Below are 15,857 nucleotides of genomic sequence, written 5' to 3'. Positions count from 1 at the left end.
AGCTTCGCGCAATTTTTGAACAACTCCAACAGAACACCTTACAATGTGCATTGTAACTTGTAACATTTATATGTATATATTTCACGAATCTTAATTTATCTTGGAAATTACGTTTTTCCAGACTGCGAATATTATTTTCTTATAACAAATTCAGATCGTGTTTACGTTTTCTTTATTCCTCGATGATGTGCTTAAGTGAACAACATTACAGATTACTTCTTTTGCACACACGGACGATTTAAATATACATTACACGAAAATTCAGTATTTTATTCAGTTAATAGATTCTTTGTCATGCAAAATGGATTCAACATTGTCGATCAGGAAGAAAACGGCGGATAATAAGACATGTCTTTCTGTCTGATATACATTTTAAGCTGCTCTATTCTACTTCGCTTTTGGACCATTTGATCTAAATTGGCTCCAGTATCAGGCAATTTCTTCTGACTTGTTTGGGTGGTTTTGAGGTTCTTCGGTAGTTTAGCTTCTTGGACCGGTTGTTGTCGGAGACCTCCATAATAATTCAAGTCTCTATTTATCGGTGGAAGAACGTCTTTCGATTGAATTCCTAATTGACAACTGAATGGTCTTCTTTGTCTTTCTGGAGGTCTTAATTCTTCGTACGGAAGACTATACGGTTTCAATCGTACATCTTTGTCAACTTTATACATTTGCATATCAAGGGCCATGCGATTACCCGGCATCTAGAAATTAACAAATTGTTCCATTAAATTTATTTCTTAATGTAAAGTCGTATTACGAAAGAATTTTATATATGTAACTCATATCATTTATGGTTTTTCAAACTTTCATATGTTTTAAGATTAACAACTTAATTTTATCGATCATGCGAGGGTACCTTAATTCACATTCGTACGGATAATTGTTATCACGCAAGACACAGAATATAAACCAAAATGAAAGTCCTGCTTTGAAGTATTGCGCGCAATTAATTTTTCTAAATTATCGACTATTAACTGACTATTAAAAACCTACTTCCAAAAAAAGAAACAAAATTATTGCTCACCGTATAGGAAACATCTTCCATGATTTTGAAAACCGCCGCTTTGGGTATCTTGTATCCTGGTGGAGATTTCGGTTGTGGTTCGAAGCAAGAAGATACCGAGCATCGTCTTACCGGTTCTGTATACAAAAGAACATCTCCTGCAGTCTGTCGATATCTTGGATCGCGCAATCTTGGATCGCGCGCCCTCGTCTTTTTTCTCTCTCTGTGGGCCAGTCTACAAGTACATGGATCAGGCCAGAGTCTCTTAGGGCTTGGACCGAATATCGTCTCCCACCAGATCAATTTCTTTTCTACCGGTTTCTCCTCTTTCTTACAATTGCTTGGCTTTTCTGATTGTTTCTTAGAACCAAAAAATTGTCTCTTCGATTTTTTTTTCTGTTTTTCAAATTCGAGACACTTTGAAGGACAACCCTTGCAAACGAGATCCATACGAGGTGGCAAAGATCGCGCACAGTTGCCTACGGCGGGTTCGACCGGTTGATCCTTCGATTTTCGAAACCAAAACGCTCTGATGTTCTCCTTTAGCACAGATTGTATTATCGAAGGACCATTCAACAATGGTCTCTGATATCTGCTATCCTGGGAATAGTAATTCGTTTATGCATGCAACCTTGTTGATTCATTTCGTTAGAAACTAAGCTCAGCTAACTAAGCTAAGCTAAGAAAAGCTGTGTTAGGTTGTGGTATAACCTATGAATTCTCTTTTTCGTATCTTCTCTGTTATTAATTGAAAATGATACCTTTAACGACACTACACTGGGAATTTGGAACTTGGACCGGAAGGATGCCATGGCGAAAATGACTTTTTTTTGTGGACGGAAATCGTCCTTTCGTCCGTGTGTGCGTTACATCGGAAATTTAGTCCTCCAGAACGTGAATGAAACAAAGAAATATCGATGACATTGGGCACGTGTTGTTAAAATTTCTTTAAGACGAATATAAAATCTATCGATCGATATTTCTGTCATTCGATTGAAATTTGTCCGAAGATTTGAGTCCATGGCGAAGGTTCGCTGTAACGAAATGATAAGCAAGCTTTTATATGATCTTTAATGATAAAAAATGATAAATTTTAGGACATAATCGAATGTAGGAAACGAACGATTTACTCGAATTCCCGCTAATACCGATTCGATTTCCTTTGATCGTCGACCGTTACCGGTTACCTATGCAAACCCGTGAGTAACCCCGTGGAACGGGTCCTGTTAATTCTGAGAGAACAGCGGAATTACTGATACTGCCTATGCAAACGAGATCAGTAGCACCGGAAACGTCGATATCGCGGGCATCCACGTGTCGATGTACGACCGTGGCGATGGAAAACGACCAAGGATAGAGAAGAAGCAAATGAAGGCCAAGAAGTGAGTATACGTTGAAACAAGCCAAACAGAGGTGAAACTGGAAGCTTGGCGGAGACGCAACGGAAGATTTCGAAGCGTTTGCAAGCCGCAGATTGATTCGGCTCAACCGAATCTCTGGTTTCGTACAGTATGTCTTATAAATGAATCACGCGCAAGTCAAGTCAAGTTTGTTTTCGTAAAACTAAATATCAATCGCGTATTCTAATATTAAAACGAAAAAAATGTTCAGCAAACAGAATCGATTCCGATCGATTTATATCTCGATTAACATTGAACTTTGAAAAATTCTCATTCTTTGATCAAAAGTAAAATAAAAATATACCTTGCTACGTTATCGCGTAGAGACAGAGTAAATAGAAAATGAATGAAATAATTCACGATACGAAGGTTCGATAGAAAGACAATTATTATTACACCATGAATAGTAAAACGAGCTGTCGATTAGTCGACGATTAAGGATAAACCAGTGCAAACAAGGACAAAAACACTGATTCAACTCTTCACGCGATATTATCTGAAACTGCTTCATCGCTTCGCTAATTCCTCGCCCTAACATCATCCCCATACCTGAACGATGCAGTAAAGACGATGGTGCGCGCAGCCACCACGACATCCCCTCCGCGCGAGGAGAACATATCCCCAACCGGCGATTTTCCGGCGGCGAGTCGCGGTGAGGAAGGGTGTTTACTCAAGACACGACAATTCATTACGTAATTGAATTGAATGAGGCCTCTCTCCTCCTGGCCTGTTTCCCCACCGCCTGTATCCCTCCTTCTCTCACCCTCTGGGCTAAGGGTAATACAGCACGTGTAGAAACGACGGTGGTTGCGCGTGTGCGGCTCTATTTAGCCAGCCAGAGAAGGCTGGATGGAGAGATCCATCCATCCCATGGCCACCACACCCAACGAACATCCACAGAGAGAATTCGGCCCGTGTCTGTCTCGAAAACGCTCGCTCGTAGGGGGGTAGCTACCGAATTAAACGATTAGTTAAACTGATTTCGAGTTAGGCGAATGAATAAGTAATCGGATTTCTCGTTAAGGTAATCGCATTGCGCCCTGATTGGCTCCGTCTGCCTGCGTTATAGACCGTTCCCCTCTCCAACGTTTCTCTGTAGCCTGGCTTCTCCCTTCTCTTTGCTCTACCAGCCTCTTGTTATCTTTCTTGCATGCGTGTTAATTCTCCCCTCGTTTCGTTTCTCGCCTCTCTCTGTTCCTCTATACCGATGTTGGTCGGTCTCTTTCATCCTCTCGTACGCAAGCGTCATTCAATGTCGCTACAAGTCTCCTCTTCCTGTCTGCTTCCATCTCCGTTGTCCGACTCGCGGCTTCTTTTTCCGTCTTTCGGATCCATTCACCTGCATTTGCTGCCTTTTATGATATGTCACCGGCTCGATGACACATATGTGTCTCTGGATTGGTCGGCAAATCGCCGCTATGTGTTCTTTTTTGTGGTGGTTGATCGATGATAATCGAATAGACGTATAAGAAGAGACTGAGAGTTGGACTGTAGTTGGTAATAATTATATATATTTTAATCTGGAAGTACTTTGGAAGTAACTCTCTGTTGCATTTGATTTTGGAAAAGATTCTAGGAGTAATTTTTATTTGTGTATCAACCGCGAAGAATCTGCCGTATCCTGAAACCCCCACACTTACGACGATTCTCTTTATCAATGATACTCTGATACATTATGCTCCACTATTTCATTGTTACCAGCATTTTCTTTTCTTCTACGTTTTACTCCTGGCAATCAGGTCAGATTTCTTCCATCCCCGTTGGATCTCCCATCTGTCAGCTCGTTCCTCTCTGTCCATATCCGTCCCAACGTTTCACGGGCCGTATTTGTCCAAGCAATTACATTCCCGAACGCAATCCCATTTAAATATTGCCGAGTTTGGTAGCGGCAAACACGAGACACGACGCGTCCCGGCCTCGCAATTCGCTTGGAACGCGGCTGGCCTGCCAAAAGGGCCGTTACACGTCCATTTCGATGTAAAACGTTGCCACGCAAATATTTTCGACTACTCTTCAAAGTACCACACACGAGTTCTCCATCTTTTACTTAAGATTTAAGATCGCTACCTGAATTTCAATTTTGTTCTGTGGACCTTTTACCTTCGAAGGTCGAAAAGATTCGACACTTTGGGTGTATAGAACGTCGTAGAGCGCTGGAGATAAAAAAGAAATAAAGAGATCAACCTTCCTGACACGATTCCATCGTTACTTATATACTTAAATTTCTACCCTTTAAACCAGTGTTTATTCGTTCCCCCTACTTTTCGATTAATTAATATATTCCAAGCTTACCCTTTAAACCCAGTCATTGACGATTAGAGGTTGCTTAAATTCTGCCCCTTTAATCTAATCTGCTGGCGTTTTTCGAAAAACTTTCCAAACTCATCCCTGTTCCTCGTTGAAAGACGTATCTCGACAAATCTATCAAGAGTAAATCATTTTAAACTGATCGTCATCCTTCAGAGCAGTCGTAGGCTATCACGGCATAGACGTCATCGACGGGAATCGTGAGCGTGCATCGTTTTCACCTAAAACTAGCATCCACGGGGACGAGAAGCGTGTCCTCCAGGGAGGAGGAATTGTCCCGACGTCACCGAGGGTGGGTGGTTGCGAACGAGGAGCTCGTAAACGTGGTGGTCGTCGAGCTACACACACTACCAGCCATCTAGAGCAACGGAGAGAGGAACAGAGCGAAAGACGTGGGATAGCCAAACGCTGGCCAACGTAGGCAGCTCGGCCATCGGTAGGTGGTAGTTTGCGCTTCGCGGGTGGAAAAGCGGGCGCAAATGCTAATGAGCCTCGGTTTACGGGTAGTAGCCGGTGGTAGAGGGGGCGAACGATCGAAGGGTGAGAGGAGAAGGGTGTCGAAGGTCGATGGTGGTCGACAGGGATGCGGAGAGGAACGGGAAGGCAAGAGGGCGTAGCGGAAACGCCTACGAGCCGTTCGATTGGCCGGCGTCCGAATGGCGTCCTGGGGGACGCGTGGCGTCGCGACGCCGACCGTCAGCTACCACCGACCAGCCACCTTCGTGCACCCCCTTCGGTGCTCTCGTCCTCGGCGACGAGGTCGACGCGAGAGCCGCGTCGTCGCGCGAGTCTTCTCCGCGAGGATGGAGCAGCTCGCCCAGTTCGTTTCCAAGAGCTTCGACAACGCGGCTGGCGAACACGCGCCATGCAGAACAACAACCGAACGACCTCCGTCCGCGAGGATCACCCTCAGTGTCGCGCATTTGCTCGGCGATTCTGCGGAGAACGATGGCAGTACGTCTTCCTTATTCTTTGGAGGTTTACTTTTACATCCCTGGAACCTCGTCTGCTGGTTTACGTGTATTTTCTTGGTGGATCGGTTTGAGATGGTTGTCACGTGGTTCGATCGTGGTTGAGTTTCATGTGGCCGCATAGTTGTGAAGTTAGATATGGTTGTTCGTGGTGATGGAAAAGGCGAGAGGTTGTAGTTATGGGAATGTGGAGATTGGTCAATGGAAGTAGGTGGTTTGTGCAGTTTTATTCGGTTTGTAGAGGTTGATGTAACAGTTATTTTCTTGAGGAGATTTTGATTTGAAGAAGTTACCAAGTCGTATGGTATATATTTATTTCTTAAGAAATCTTGACTCTCCGATGACGATCATTGTGCGGAAAGTTTACACGTAGCCAAACTTCGTGATTTCAATTTTAGTTTGACGAGGGAACGAATGAAATAGACGTTTGGGTGTTAAACAACGTTAAGGAATTAAACAAAGGGTTAAGAATGCAAATAGATGATGGTAAAATCTTCCTTTCCCTTGAACAGCGAAGTTTCTTGAACAGAGAGAAAAAGTCAAAGAAATATTCTGCGTACCTTTCTACCATCGCACAAAGTTTCAACAGATCTCTTTTTCCTATTCAGTGAATTGATAATCAATTGATCCTCGTGCACGATTCGCTTCCCACTGTTTGTTTCCAAGAATATCGCGAACGTGCGCTTCATTCCTCAAAGACGATGTCAAACAAACTGTTCCCACGGTGAATCTTGAATCCTCAATTTGAAAGCAGACTCTGGGAAATATAAATTTTACACTTGAAATCTACATCAGGAATTTCCAAGAATCCTTTCAATATTCTCGAATAACAATCTCTTGCGTCTGCTTATGGCTGTCTTATATTACTTAATCGTTCGTAATATTTGCTTCTAACATTACGTTAAGATTAACCAGTCTTGTCTCGTCAAATCTGAACACGCAAACGAAAATTTCCCATCGCTGATATCTCTTCTTCCTTTTCTTCTTCACTTCCCTAGTCAAAATCTTAATTCGTCCTAACATTCGGTAGATGAAACGAATTTCTGTCTAGTTCTTACTCTTTTAATTACGACTACGAGGATATGAATTTGTATAATTCTACTGATTAACGATATTTGTCTGAAGAAGAACGTAATGAGGTGTTCAGACACTGATTTCTGGCAATGGTTCTCCAGATGTCGGTGCAGGGACGAGCGAATCCGCTCAAGATCCATCGAGCGTCGAGGCGAGCAGCGTGGATGAGCCGCCGTCGCCGGAAGGCCGCCTCCAACCGGAAGATCTCTCCGTTACGACCAAGAGCAAGGAGGCGAAGGACGTGGTTAACACCGTGGACAGCCTTCCGCCTCTAAAGACGCCGGAATTAAAGCTCTCCGTAAGAAAATTGCTAGGATGCAGTCCGTCGCCACCACCGATTTCGAGAGATCGATCAGCTAGCCCCGAAAATTGTGTCGAATTGAAAAGTCAAGCTTCTAACGAAACGAAATCGTCGGATTTGAAGCTACAGTCGCAGGTTTCGAGGTCTTTGATGCAGGGACAGGAAGAGAGTACGAAAGGTAACGTTCAATATAAATAACATTATATAGCCTTTTAACTAGCTTCCCGTATTTTTTAGTAATTCATTTTATTCGTGTCGTGCTAAAAAGTGTTGACATTGACATAGAAATTAATTCTGCTACGTCATTTGTTTTTCGTGCCTTGAGTTTCAAGGAAATATGAAACAATCATTGGTCTTAAGCTTTAAATTCCTCGAGATTTATTTACGGCGATTCTGTGGAGTATTTAATTCGTTTTTCTCGTTGCTAGAAGAAGAAGAAGAAGAAGAAGAAGATTGTCTCGTTATATTATTATTTGTGTATAATCTTACAAGCTGTACAAAGATATTTTAGTACCTCCCATGGTACGACTGGTGTTTTGAAGGATTCCAAAGGACGTTTCTTAATTCGTTCTTGTTTCGATAGTAAGAAGGTCAGGAACCTCTGGACGAATTCCGTGGCCCGACACGTATCGTCGGAGGGTTCGATCTTCGTTTATAATTCAGCACGTCGTCCAATAAAGCTCAGAAGTGATTGGGAATAGCTGACCGTTCACAACGTAACGATCACCGACCTCCAATTCTACCCACATTCCAAGTCGACTTCAATAACAGCCGTTCCCCGTCCACCACTTGCACTTTTTCTTCTCCTCCCACCTCGCCACTCTCTTTTGTCACGTCTTTCCATTGAAATCAATTCCCCTTCCAAGAATTTTCTTTAAACGTCTCTATGATACTCTAATCTCCCTTGATTGCATTCTTTCGCTACGAAGAGAGCAAATTTTAAAATAGTCGTATAAAGATCAATTCAATAACATTATCTTAATTTTCTTCGTTTGAGTTACGACGATCATCGATACGGTTCAATTTGGGGTTGAGATTTGGGATAAACTTGATAACATCGAACGTACACGTTGAATTGCTCTTGCAGAGCATTCTGCGAGGATGCGGAGAACAGTTGACGTTTCTCTTAAAAGGTTAACACTGCTTATCTAGTCTTTGTGCTTATTTCGATTCAAGCAACCAGCTACTGTACGTTTTATCGCGTCTTGTAACAAGATCTCGACAAATTTTGCTTCAACCTCTACGACAAATTCTAACATAGCCAGAATCGTCGTGTTCGAAAATATCCAAGAGACACGCGTCTGGCAAAAAACGCTCCAAAATCCCTCAGAAAAAGTCCAAAATTCACTTTCGCGTTATAAATCTTGGAGTCTCGTAATTTACAGCACGTCAAACGATCGGTGACAGCGGTCACAGCGGGCAACAGTAGGAGAAGGATGGTCGGTTGGATAAAAAATGCAATCGACAAGCTGGACGTTACATACGCGCGGATTAAATTGGATCGAAAGAGGACGGGGCACGGTCGGCTATAGCGAATGAAAATCACGTTTAAAAACTGACGCGTTCAAGTAACGCCAACGCGGATTCCTCGCCGCGATAACTCGGCGTCTATTGCGGCCGGAGCTCGCATGAATTTATGGTTTAATATGCGGCCCGCCGCGTTAGTTGTGTACGCCCCCTAACACGCGGCTCTTTTGCTTCGCAGAGGGTGGAGAAAAGGGAGGAGAGCAAGAGTCCGTATTCTCTCTCTCTCTTTCTCTTTTCGCTGCTCTTTTCCGCCTGTATCTCTCCGGGGCCCATAACTTTTCCCGATTAAGCGCAAATCAAAAAGCAATCTGCCCGGCCGGCAGCCATCAGACGCGCCCAAGTAAAACCATAAATAACCGCGAGTTGAAGAAGCGGCAAAGGATCGGAGGAAAACTCGTTCGACTCTTTGGTTTCTAGAAAAAGCTGCAGTAGCGGGTTGAAGGCTCTTATCTTTCGTGTTTTGTAGTTCAGATTCGAGCGATGAAAGTTTCGAAGGTGTCGTGAAACTCGAGTAAAAACGAGCCAACGGAGTGTGGGTTCTGATTTGGAAACAGAATTTCAATTGGAAATCTCAATTCTATCGGATTTTATGGATATGTATTCAGAGTTATATTGTAATCTCGGGAAGATTAGGATAATAGGATGTATAAAAGCGCTAAAGTTGATAACAGCGGAGAACAGAATTTATTCAATCACCCTGATAAATAGAAATAAGTGAACAAGCTAATCACGGCAGCCACTTGTGAAAGTCATGCCTCGATGTACCGATATACAGGAACTTCGTTCTCTTATTTTCGAAAAAAGACTTTGCGAATAGATGAGAAGAATCTCCGTTCCAAGTTCAAATTACCAGACTATCATTTCGAAATTCATAGAAACCAGAATTTAATTTTCCTTGCACATCCAATTTGCAGTAGACGCGATTTCGCGTGGCGTGCGACGTCCATAGCAGACAGGAGAATGGAAACGATATCTCACGACTTACGACGAGGAACGACGGGCTGCATGACATAACAAATATCACTGAAAGAAAGTGGTCTGTGTCGTAGTAGATCACTACGTTTCTCGGCCAGCCACTTAGCCTCGTTTGCCGTCGACCTGACCCGTGTCCTCGCGCACGCGTTTCCTCTGCAAATGGCCATCGCCGATGATCCTACCGCCGTTTCCGCTTGACCCCTGGTCAAAGGTCGTGCATCGATGTTTACGGCCCCTAAGCTCGTAAGTTTTTGAAGCATGGCTATGGTTGTTAGAACGTTACTGGAATTCTCCCCGATATTTACAGTACAACCCTTGGTTACACCCTGGTGAATCTTCATCGAGCAGGTTTTAGCTGGTCGTGAAATATAAATGACACTTCGATCGATGATTTGCGCAGTCTAGAATTACCTACGTGTTATGTCATGCTAGAAATCATCGAGATAATTATCCACGGACTGTGGACTGGATGGACGAATCTCAATTTAAGTTTCATTTCTTCAGTTCCAACCATGAGAATATGAATTTACATTATATAAACATTGGTAGTCTTGTTAATCTTGTCCGATTGTTGATCTTGTCTTTATCCAACTATCTCTTAATACTCTTCTCCCATAGAAACTTTTATAACGAGTAATCTGTTTAAAATAATTTGAAACCAATTCCTCCCTAAATTTGTCTACATAAAACAATCGCTTCTTCCATCCATAAAAATCAAAAATAAAATGTTAATTTCTTGAACGTTAACATCTCTCCAATATTCCACCTCTTTTTATGAAAACAAGAATCTTCCTGCGAAACCTCTTTACCCGAGACAAAACGAAAAACACAAATCTTCGACTATTTCTTGCCAAACGATTCACGGAAAGTTTCACGGCTGCGTGCCATATGCAGTTACAACGTGGACGCGACTAGCGAGGGGGTTAACCAGGATTGTCCCGACGCTTTTATACGCCTAATGGCTGCGATATCCCGACTCGTTTCGCGAGGGTGAAAAAATACAGGGACCCGGACACGATCGGCGAGCTGGTGCACGAAGGGAGTCGAGGGTGGTTTGACTGGATCAGGCCAAGAGGGCAGCGCTCTTAGTAATCGAATTAGCGACCCCTCGTGTCCGAGTGTGATTGCTTCGGGTTTTCCAGGAGGGTTTCGCTACTAGCCACCCTCCCTTTTTCTTCTGTTTCTCCAGTTTCTCTCTCGTTTCATCCTTCTAGCATTGTCTTCCCGATTACGGCAATACGATATTGGCTTTGTTCGAACAACCAATTCGCACCTACGATTCGCTTGTTACCATTTCTAGACTCACGTTATTCGTACACGGAAAACTTTCTCAGCTTCTATACTTTTGCAAGGTATTGTTATTACTATACCTATCAATTCTAGACCATCATCGAGTCATATCCAAACTATCACGAAGCGGCGTAACGCTTTTAGAATCTCGTCATTCTCGCGGAAAGATGCAATTGTAAACTGGAAAGTTCGTGGAAAGAACAGATCGTCCATAAAATTGTTGCCCACAGAACTAATAAATTCGTAGCAACGAGTCGTAGACTCGATATCGTTAAAACGATCACAACAACACGGGAGACAACTAGAAACGCAGACAGGCTAGAGGGGGTGACGAAAACCGTATAAACTGGTGGGGATAGTTTGATGATGAAGGGGCGGATGACGGGAACGACAACGGGTCCGGAAACCACGCGAGTTATTTTACTAGGAGGGGTTTTAAACCGCTGTACATATGGATGCGGGCTTCGCTCTGCCTGGCCTCCGATTGGATTACGTAGCTATGCGTTAATTGATTAAAGCGCGATACTGCGTCCTTGTAATTCCTCCTCGTTTTAATCGGAACACGGTTCCACACTTTATTTTCTTTGTCCATCGATTTTTATTATTTTTCGTTCGTAATCCTCTGTCTTTCGAATTCTCCTCTGATGTCCTATTTTTTAAATGTCTCGCTTTTGCTTTTAAACTTTCGTCGCTACGCTTTTGCCTCCGTGTTTGTAATTTATCAGGCAAAACGAATGGCGAGCTTGCAAATATTATCAGTGTTTGTTTTCAGTTAACTGCCGCGGCTAATGAGAGGGAGGCGCGTTGTTTTGCTTTAGGGAGTGGATCGTTCTGTTGCCCGCCGGGGAGGGAGAAATTGACTGTAATCGATGGTAATTGACTTTGAATAATCCTACTAATCTATCTAATGAATTCTATCGATAACAGTTACGTTTACTTGCACGTGTAAAGACATACAAATCCGCGATCTATGGTTACTACTTCTTTGTGCCTTTACGTGGCTATCGTAAGGTATGAACAGGTAACGAGCGTCCTGTGTAGATCGTTGACCGACCAATTGAGAAACTAAAAGCAGACTGGATTTCCAGACTGCGTATACGTACATATATTACGGTTTGTACCATTTTTTAAGTCTTTACATAAGGAAGATATTTTTCCTGGCGAAACCGGTTAAAACGTTCGCTCTGGTACCTCTTGATCGCAACATTCCAGCATTCGCAAAAACTTGAAATCAACCGTTCTGATCCACTTGCGAATGCTCAAACCGACCCGACGAGCTTCAAAATCTTCGTCAAACATCGTTAATGATCGGTACAAACGTGCGACTCGCTTAAGATCCATCTTTACGGAGGTGGAAATGTCGACGGACAGATGCAGAAAGGCCGAGAGGGAGTGATTAAGGTGGCGCGGTGAAAGAGGGAGAAACTAAACAGTCGGATAGAGGGGTGGAAGGGTAACTAACGATCCCGTACAAGGCTGCGTAGCTCACCACTTTGCTAAATTATATAAATCACGTCCCCTTCGTCAAGGGCTCTTACGCGAGACGCTTAATCCACCCCTCTAACGCCTCCTCTGCCTCTGTTCTAGCTACGGACCTCCTTCTGAGGATCTCCCATCGGCAACACCTTCGTCGGAGTTCTACTCCGTAGTTACTTTGCATTAAGCAGCCATTAATTAGATCGCACGCCCGTTAATTATCCCACGGCCGTCTCTTTAACTCGTTGCGGCTCTTTTGGTGCCAGGGTCTTGAAGCTAGTTTTTAAGATCGTCTCCGGGATGACCGGGGAAATTAGCGTCAGTTGACAGGGAGAAGATAATTAGTCCAAGGTTGGACCTTTCTTCGAGACGATTCGGTCGATTAAGGTGCTGACGCGGAGGATGCGGTTATTTTGTGAGTTAAATTAGGTTTGAGCGCCTGTTTTACGGGCTTCTTTTTGGAACGTGAAGACTTTCATTGGTCTCGTCGGTACTTGGAAACATATTTCAAGGGGTGCGAATGCAAAAACACTTCGTCGTCGTTCGAGGTTGCAACTTTGGATTTCCCTTATTGCTTTAAGTCTCCTGGTAAACAAGCGGTTATGACTGCAATGGAATAATAATCGAGACATGTATTTTTATCGAATTTCAAAATCACGGCAATTCGTCTCGACTTATGTTAATCTGCTTATTGATGGGGAAAACGACTCGACTTTTTCGAAGAAGCAGAGAAGAATATGGATTGTACAAGAAGAAAGAGACATAAATCGTACTCCGAGGAGACGCGTCTCTGATGTCGACTAATCGGAAGTTCTTCTCGTCGTGTAATTTGAATAAGATTCTCGTAAGGGGAAGGAATTTATGTTGATGCCGGCCAGACCGGAAGAAATGACCTGTGAACGATTCGCTGAGATTAATTCTGATTCTTCTCCTGACCGCTTTTGCTGTTCTTGAATTAATCCTCGTAAAACATCTGACTCACCTAAGTTTTCTAGCTCCACTATCAATTTTTACATCCGTATAAATAATAAAAGAAGACGAAATAAAATTACGAAAAGTACAACAAACGGTTGCATCGATCGTGTACTGCGAATTTGGAAGCTGACGTATTTTCTGAAATATTTCCTAGGATCGAACTGCCGTAACAGCGGAAACGGAAACGGGAAACAGAGAAGATCTCGAACGAATTTCACTTTGGAACAATTGGCTGAATTGGAAAGGCTGTTCGATGAGACGCATTATCCTGACGCGTTCATGAGAGAAGAACTGAGCCAGAGACTCGGTTTAAGCGAGGCGAGGGTTCAAGTCTGGTTTCAGAATCGACGCGCCAAGTGCCGCAAGCACGAGAGTCAATTGCATAAAGGTGAGCTACAATGAAGAATACGATCAAGCCGATAGATGATCGCTTGCAAAACAGCCAGCTAAGTGTCCTAAAAATTTTCTCTAAATTCCTCATAAACCTCGCACAGATCTTCAACGAAAACCTCACAATCCTATATCCTACTATAGTATGGGTAGATATAAGTTCCCATAAACGCACAAAGACACTTGCAAACTAATTATTACATATACTTATATGTAGGTTTGGCAGTAACAAAAAGGTTTGATGTAGCAGGTGGAATGGTGCTGGCTCCTCGAAGTCCGCCAGCGACCCTGGAACCGTGTCGAGTGGCGCCGTACCTGCCGGCCTTGAGGTTGCACCCCCCAATGCAAGGTGCCGGTGGCAACATGACCACGGCGGCAGGTTCTGCGTTCGACCCAGCTGTCCTCCATTACGCGGCAGCCGGCGGTCTTTTCTGTCTTCCACCACCGCCGCCTCCGCCACCGACGTCCAGTCATCCGCACCCTCATCCCCTGAGTTTGGCGGCTTCGTTGGCTGCGGCCGCAGCACGTTCCAAAAATAGCAGCATCGCGGATCTGAGACTGAAGGCCAGACGACACCAGGAAGCACTGGGACTCGACAGGCCTGCGTAAAACGAAAAAACTCCGACTTCGAAGTCGACTAACAGCGATTGTCGCTGTTTCCTTGCACGGTGGTGAGTATGGTATCGTTCAGAGAGTTTCTCCGTATGATTCGTTGGGTTTCGAAGTTTATTCGAAGATCATTTCGACGATAGGAAGCGTCTTCGATCTTGCAGAATATTTTCTTCCATTCACTTTTTGGCGTGGGAAGTAACAGGGGTGGTTTGGAGGGGAAAAGCTTGAGATCGGATAAAGTAGATTTCTTTTGGAATGGTGGAATTATTTTAGAAGAATAAAGTTGATCGTAGCCGACTCACCACCGTTGTGAAACTGTGCAGGTGAATATCGATTCGTTTAGAGTATTTGGCAAGCACTTGACTTCTTGGTCGTCGAGTGTTATCAAGATACTCGCTTCACGTATTTAATTTTCTAACAATAACGAAGAGACGTTCTTTCCAAGTAAATCATCTTTCATTCTTTTGTTTCATTTAATTCTATTACACCTATCGTAGCTATTTTTTGACGATTTGGTGAAGCTCTGCAAAATCGTGATGCAAGGATACTCGTCAGCGAGACAGCTGCATCAGTTCGTGTCCGAGAAGTACAAACGGAGACTCGATGTGTATAAAGTGAACAATTTCCGGGAGAAGTGTGTATTATACATATAATATAAAGTATTATACATAAATATAAATAGTCGAGGGTCAGTAGTAGCTGGGCTTGGAAATAACGAGTCGGTGAGAAGTTTCATCCGTCGGAACGGTCGAAATTTCTCATTCCGAGACGAATAAATTCTTTGTATTTCGATTTCTATTTTCTTCGTTGAACCACGAAGTGAATATCAACGAAATTCTGAAAATGCATGGAACGATGTTGTAGAATGATGGGTGTGAAAAATTCAGAGATTTCGATAGGTGTCTAGCGTCTCCAGGCGATTAAAACGAATTCGGCGATGGCGTGTTGAGGATACATGATTGTTCTTGAATACATGATTGTCACACTGTATACTATTAGCTTTAAAATATATAAACTTAAATCTTGTGCGAGTCGTGGATCATTTATTGCTCATTATCCTGACCTACGACGATTTTCCAATTAACGAGTCTAATCAAAAACCTAATCAAAAAGCAAAAGAATTCTTCCGCTTATTTCATATCGAACCAACCGGGTGCAATGGATTCTCCTAACGCGAAAACAGCATCCTAAATCGCGAATTCTCTGCTTTCTCAGCGTTGGTAACGAGCTCGTGCTCAAGCCATCCAACGACAAATCGCGCGTCCTGGAACCACCGTCCAAGACATAATTCTTAAGGATGATTCACGGCTGGTTGGACAGAAGGACTTTTGGTAGCCGCGATGCCGAAGCGCCCCCGGGACGCTGGCCAGTGGTATCGTCGTCGGGGCGCTAATGCAATAACGCTTTGGTACGCGGATAAATCAAGTCGGCCGAATCGTTCCACCCAGTCCTGTGCCATCTAATCGTGTTACCCCTCTCGTCTCCCGGGCGCCATTACAACCCATTACATCTACCTCCTGCTCGTACGTTAGAACGTTACTTCTTTAAGGTTT

General features: G+C 43.5%; 2 protein-coding genes across 2 annotated transcripts; one reads left to right on the top strand and one right to left on the bottom strand.

The window, feature by feature from the left end:
* Positions 1 to 97: 97 nt before the first annotated feature.
* Positions 98 to 2,047, bottom strand: LOC117214612. The gene is made up of 3 exons (XM_033460818.1): positions 1,768 to 2,047; positions 1,028 to 1,606; positions 98 to 704 (listed from the first exon to the last, which is right to left on the bottom strand). The coding sequence occupies exons 1-3, from the start codon at positions 1,816 to 1,818 to the stop codon at positions 321 to 323; spliced, it is 1,014 nt and encodes a 337-aa protein (XP_033316709.1). The 5' UTR covers positions 1,819 to 2,047; the 3' UTR covers positions 98 to 320.
* Positions 2,048 to 5,138: 3,091 nt separating this feature from the next.
* LOC117213966 (short stature homeobox protein 2-like) lies at positions 5,139 to 14,485 on the top strand. Its single transcript, XM_033459721.1, has 4 exons — positions 5,139 to 5,667; positions 6,860 to 7,237; positions 13,457 to 13,690; positions 13,940 to 14,485. Exons 1-4 carry the CDS (start codon positions 5,370 to 5,372, stop codon positions 14,299 to 14,301), a joined length of 1,272 nt encoding a protein of 423 aa, XP_033315612.1. The 5' UTR covers positions 5,139 to 5,369; the 3' UTR covers positions 14,302 to 14,485.
* Positions 14,486 to 15,857: the final 1,372 nt, after the last annotated feature.

Source organism: Bombus bifarius, unplaced genomic scaffold (genome assembly GCF_011952205.1).
Source record: "Bombus bifarius isolate JDL3187 unplaced genomic scaffold, Bbif_JDL3187 scf7180000007970, whole genome shotgun sequence".
NCBI lineage: Eukaryota > Metazoa > Arthropoda > Insecta > Hymenoptera > Apidae > Bombus > Bombus bifarius.
This window is presented reverse-complemented; position numbering and strand designations above follow the sequence as displayed.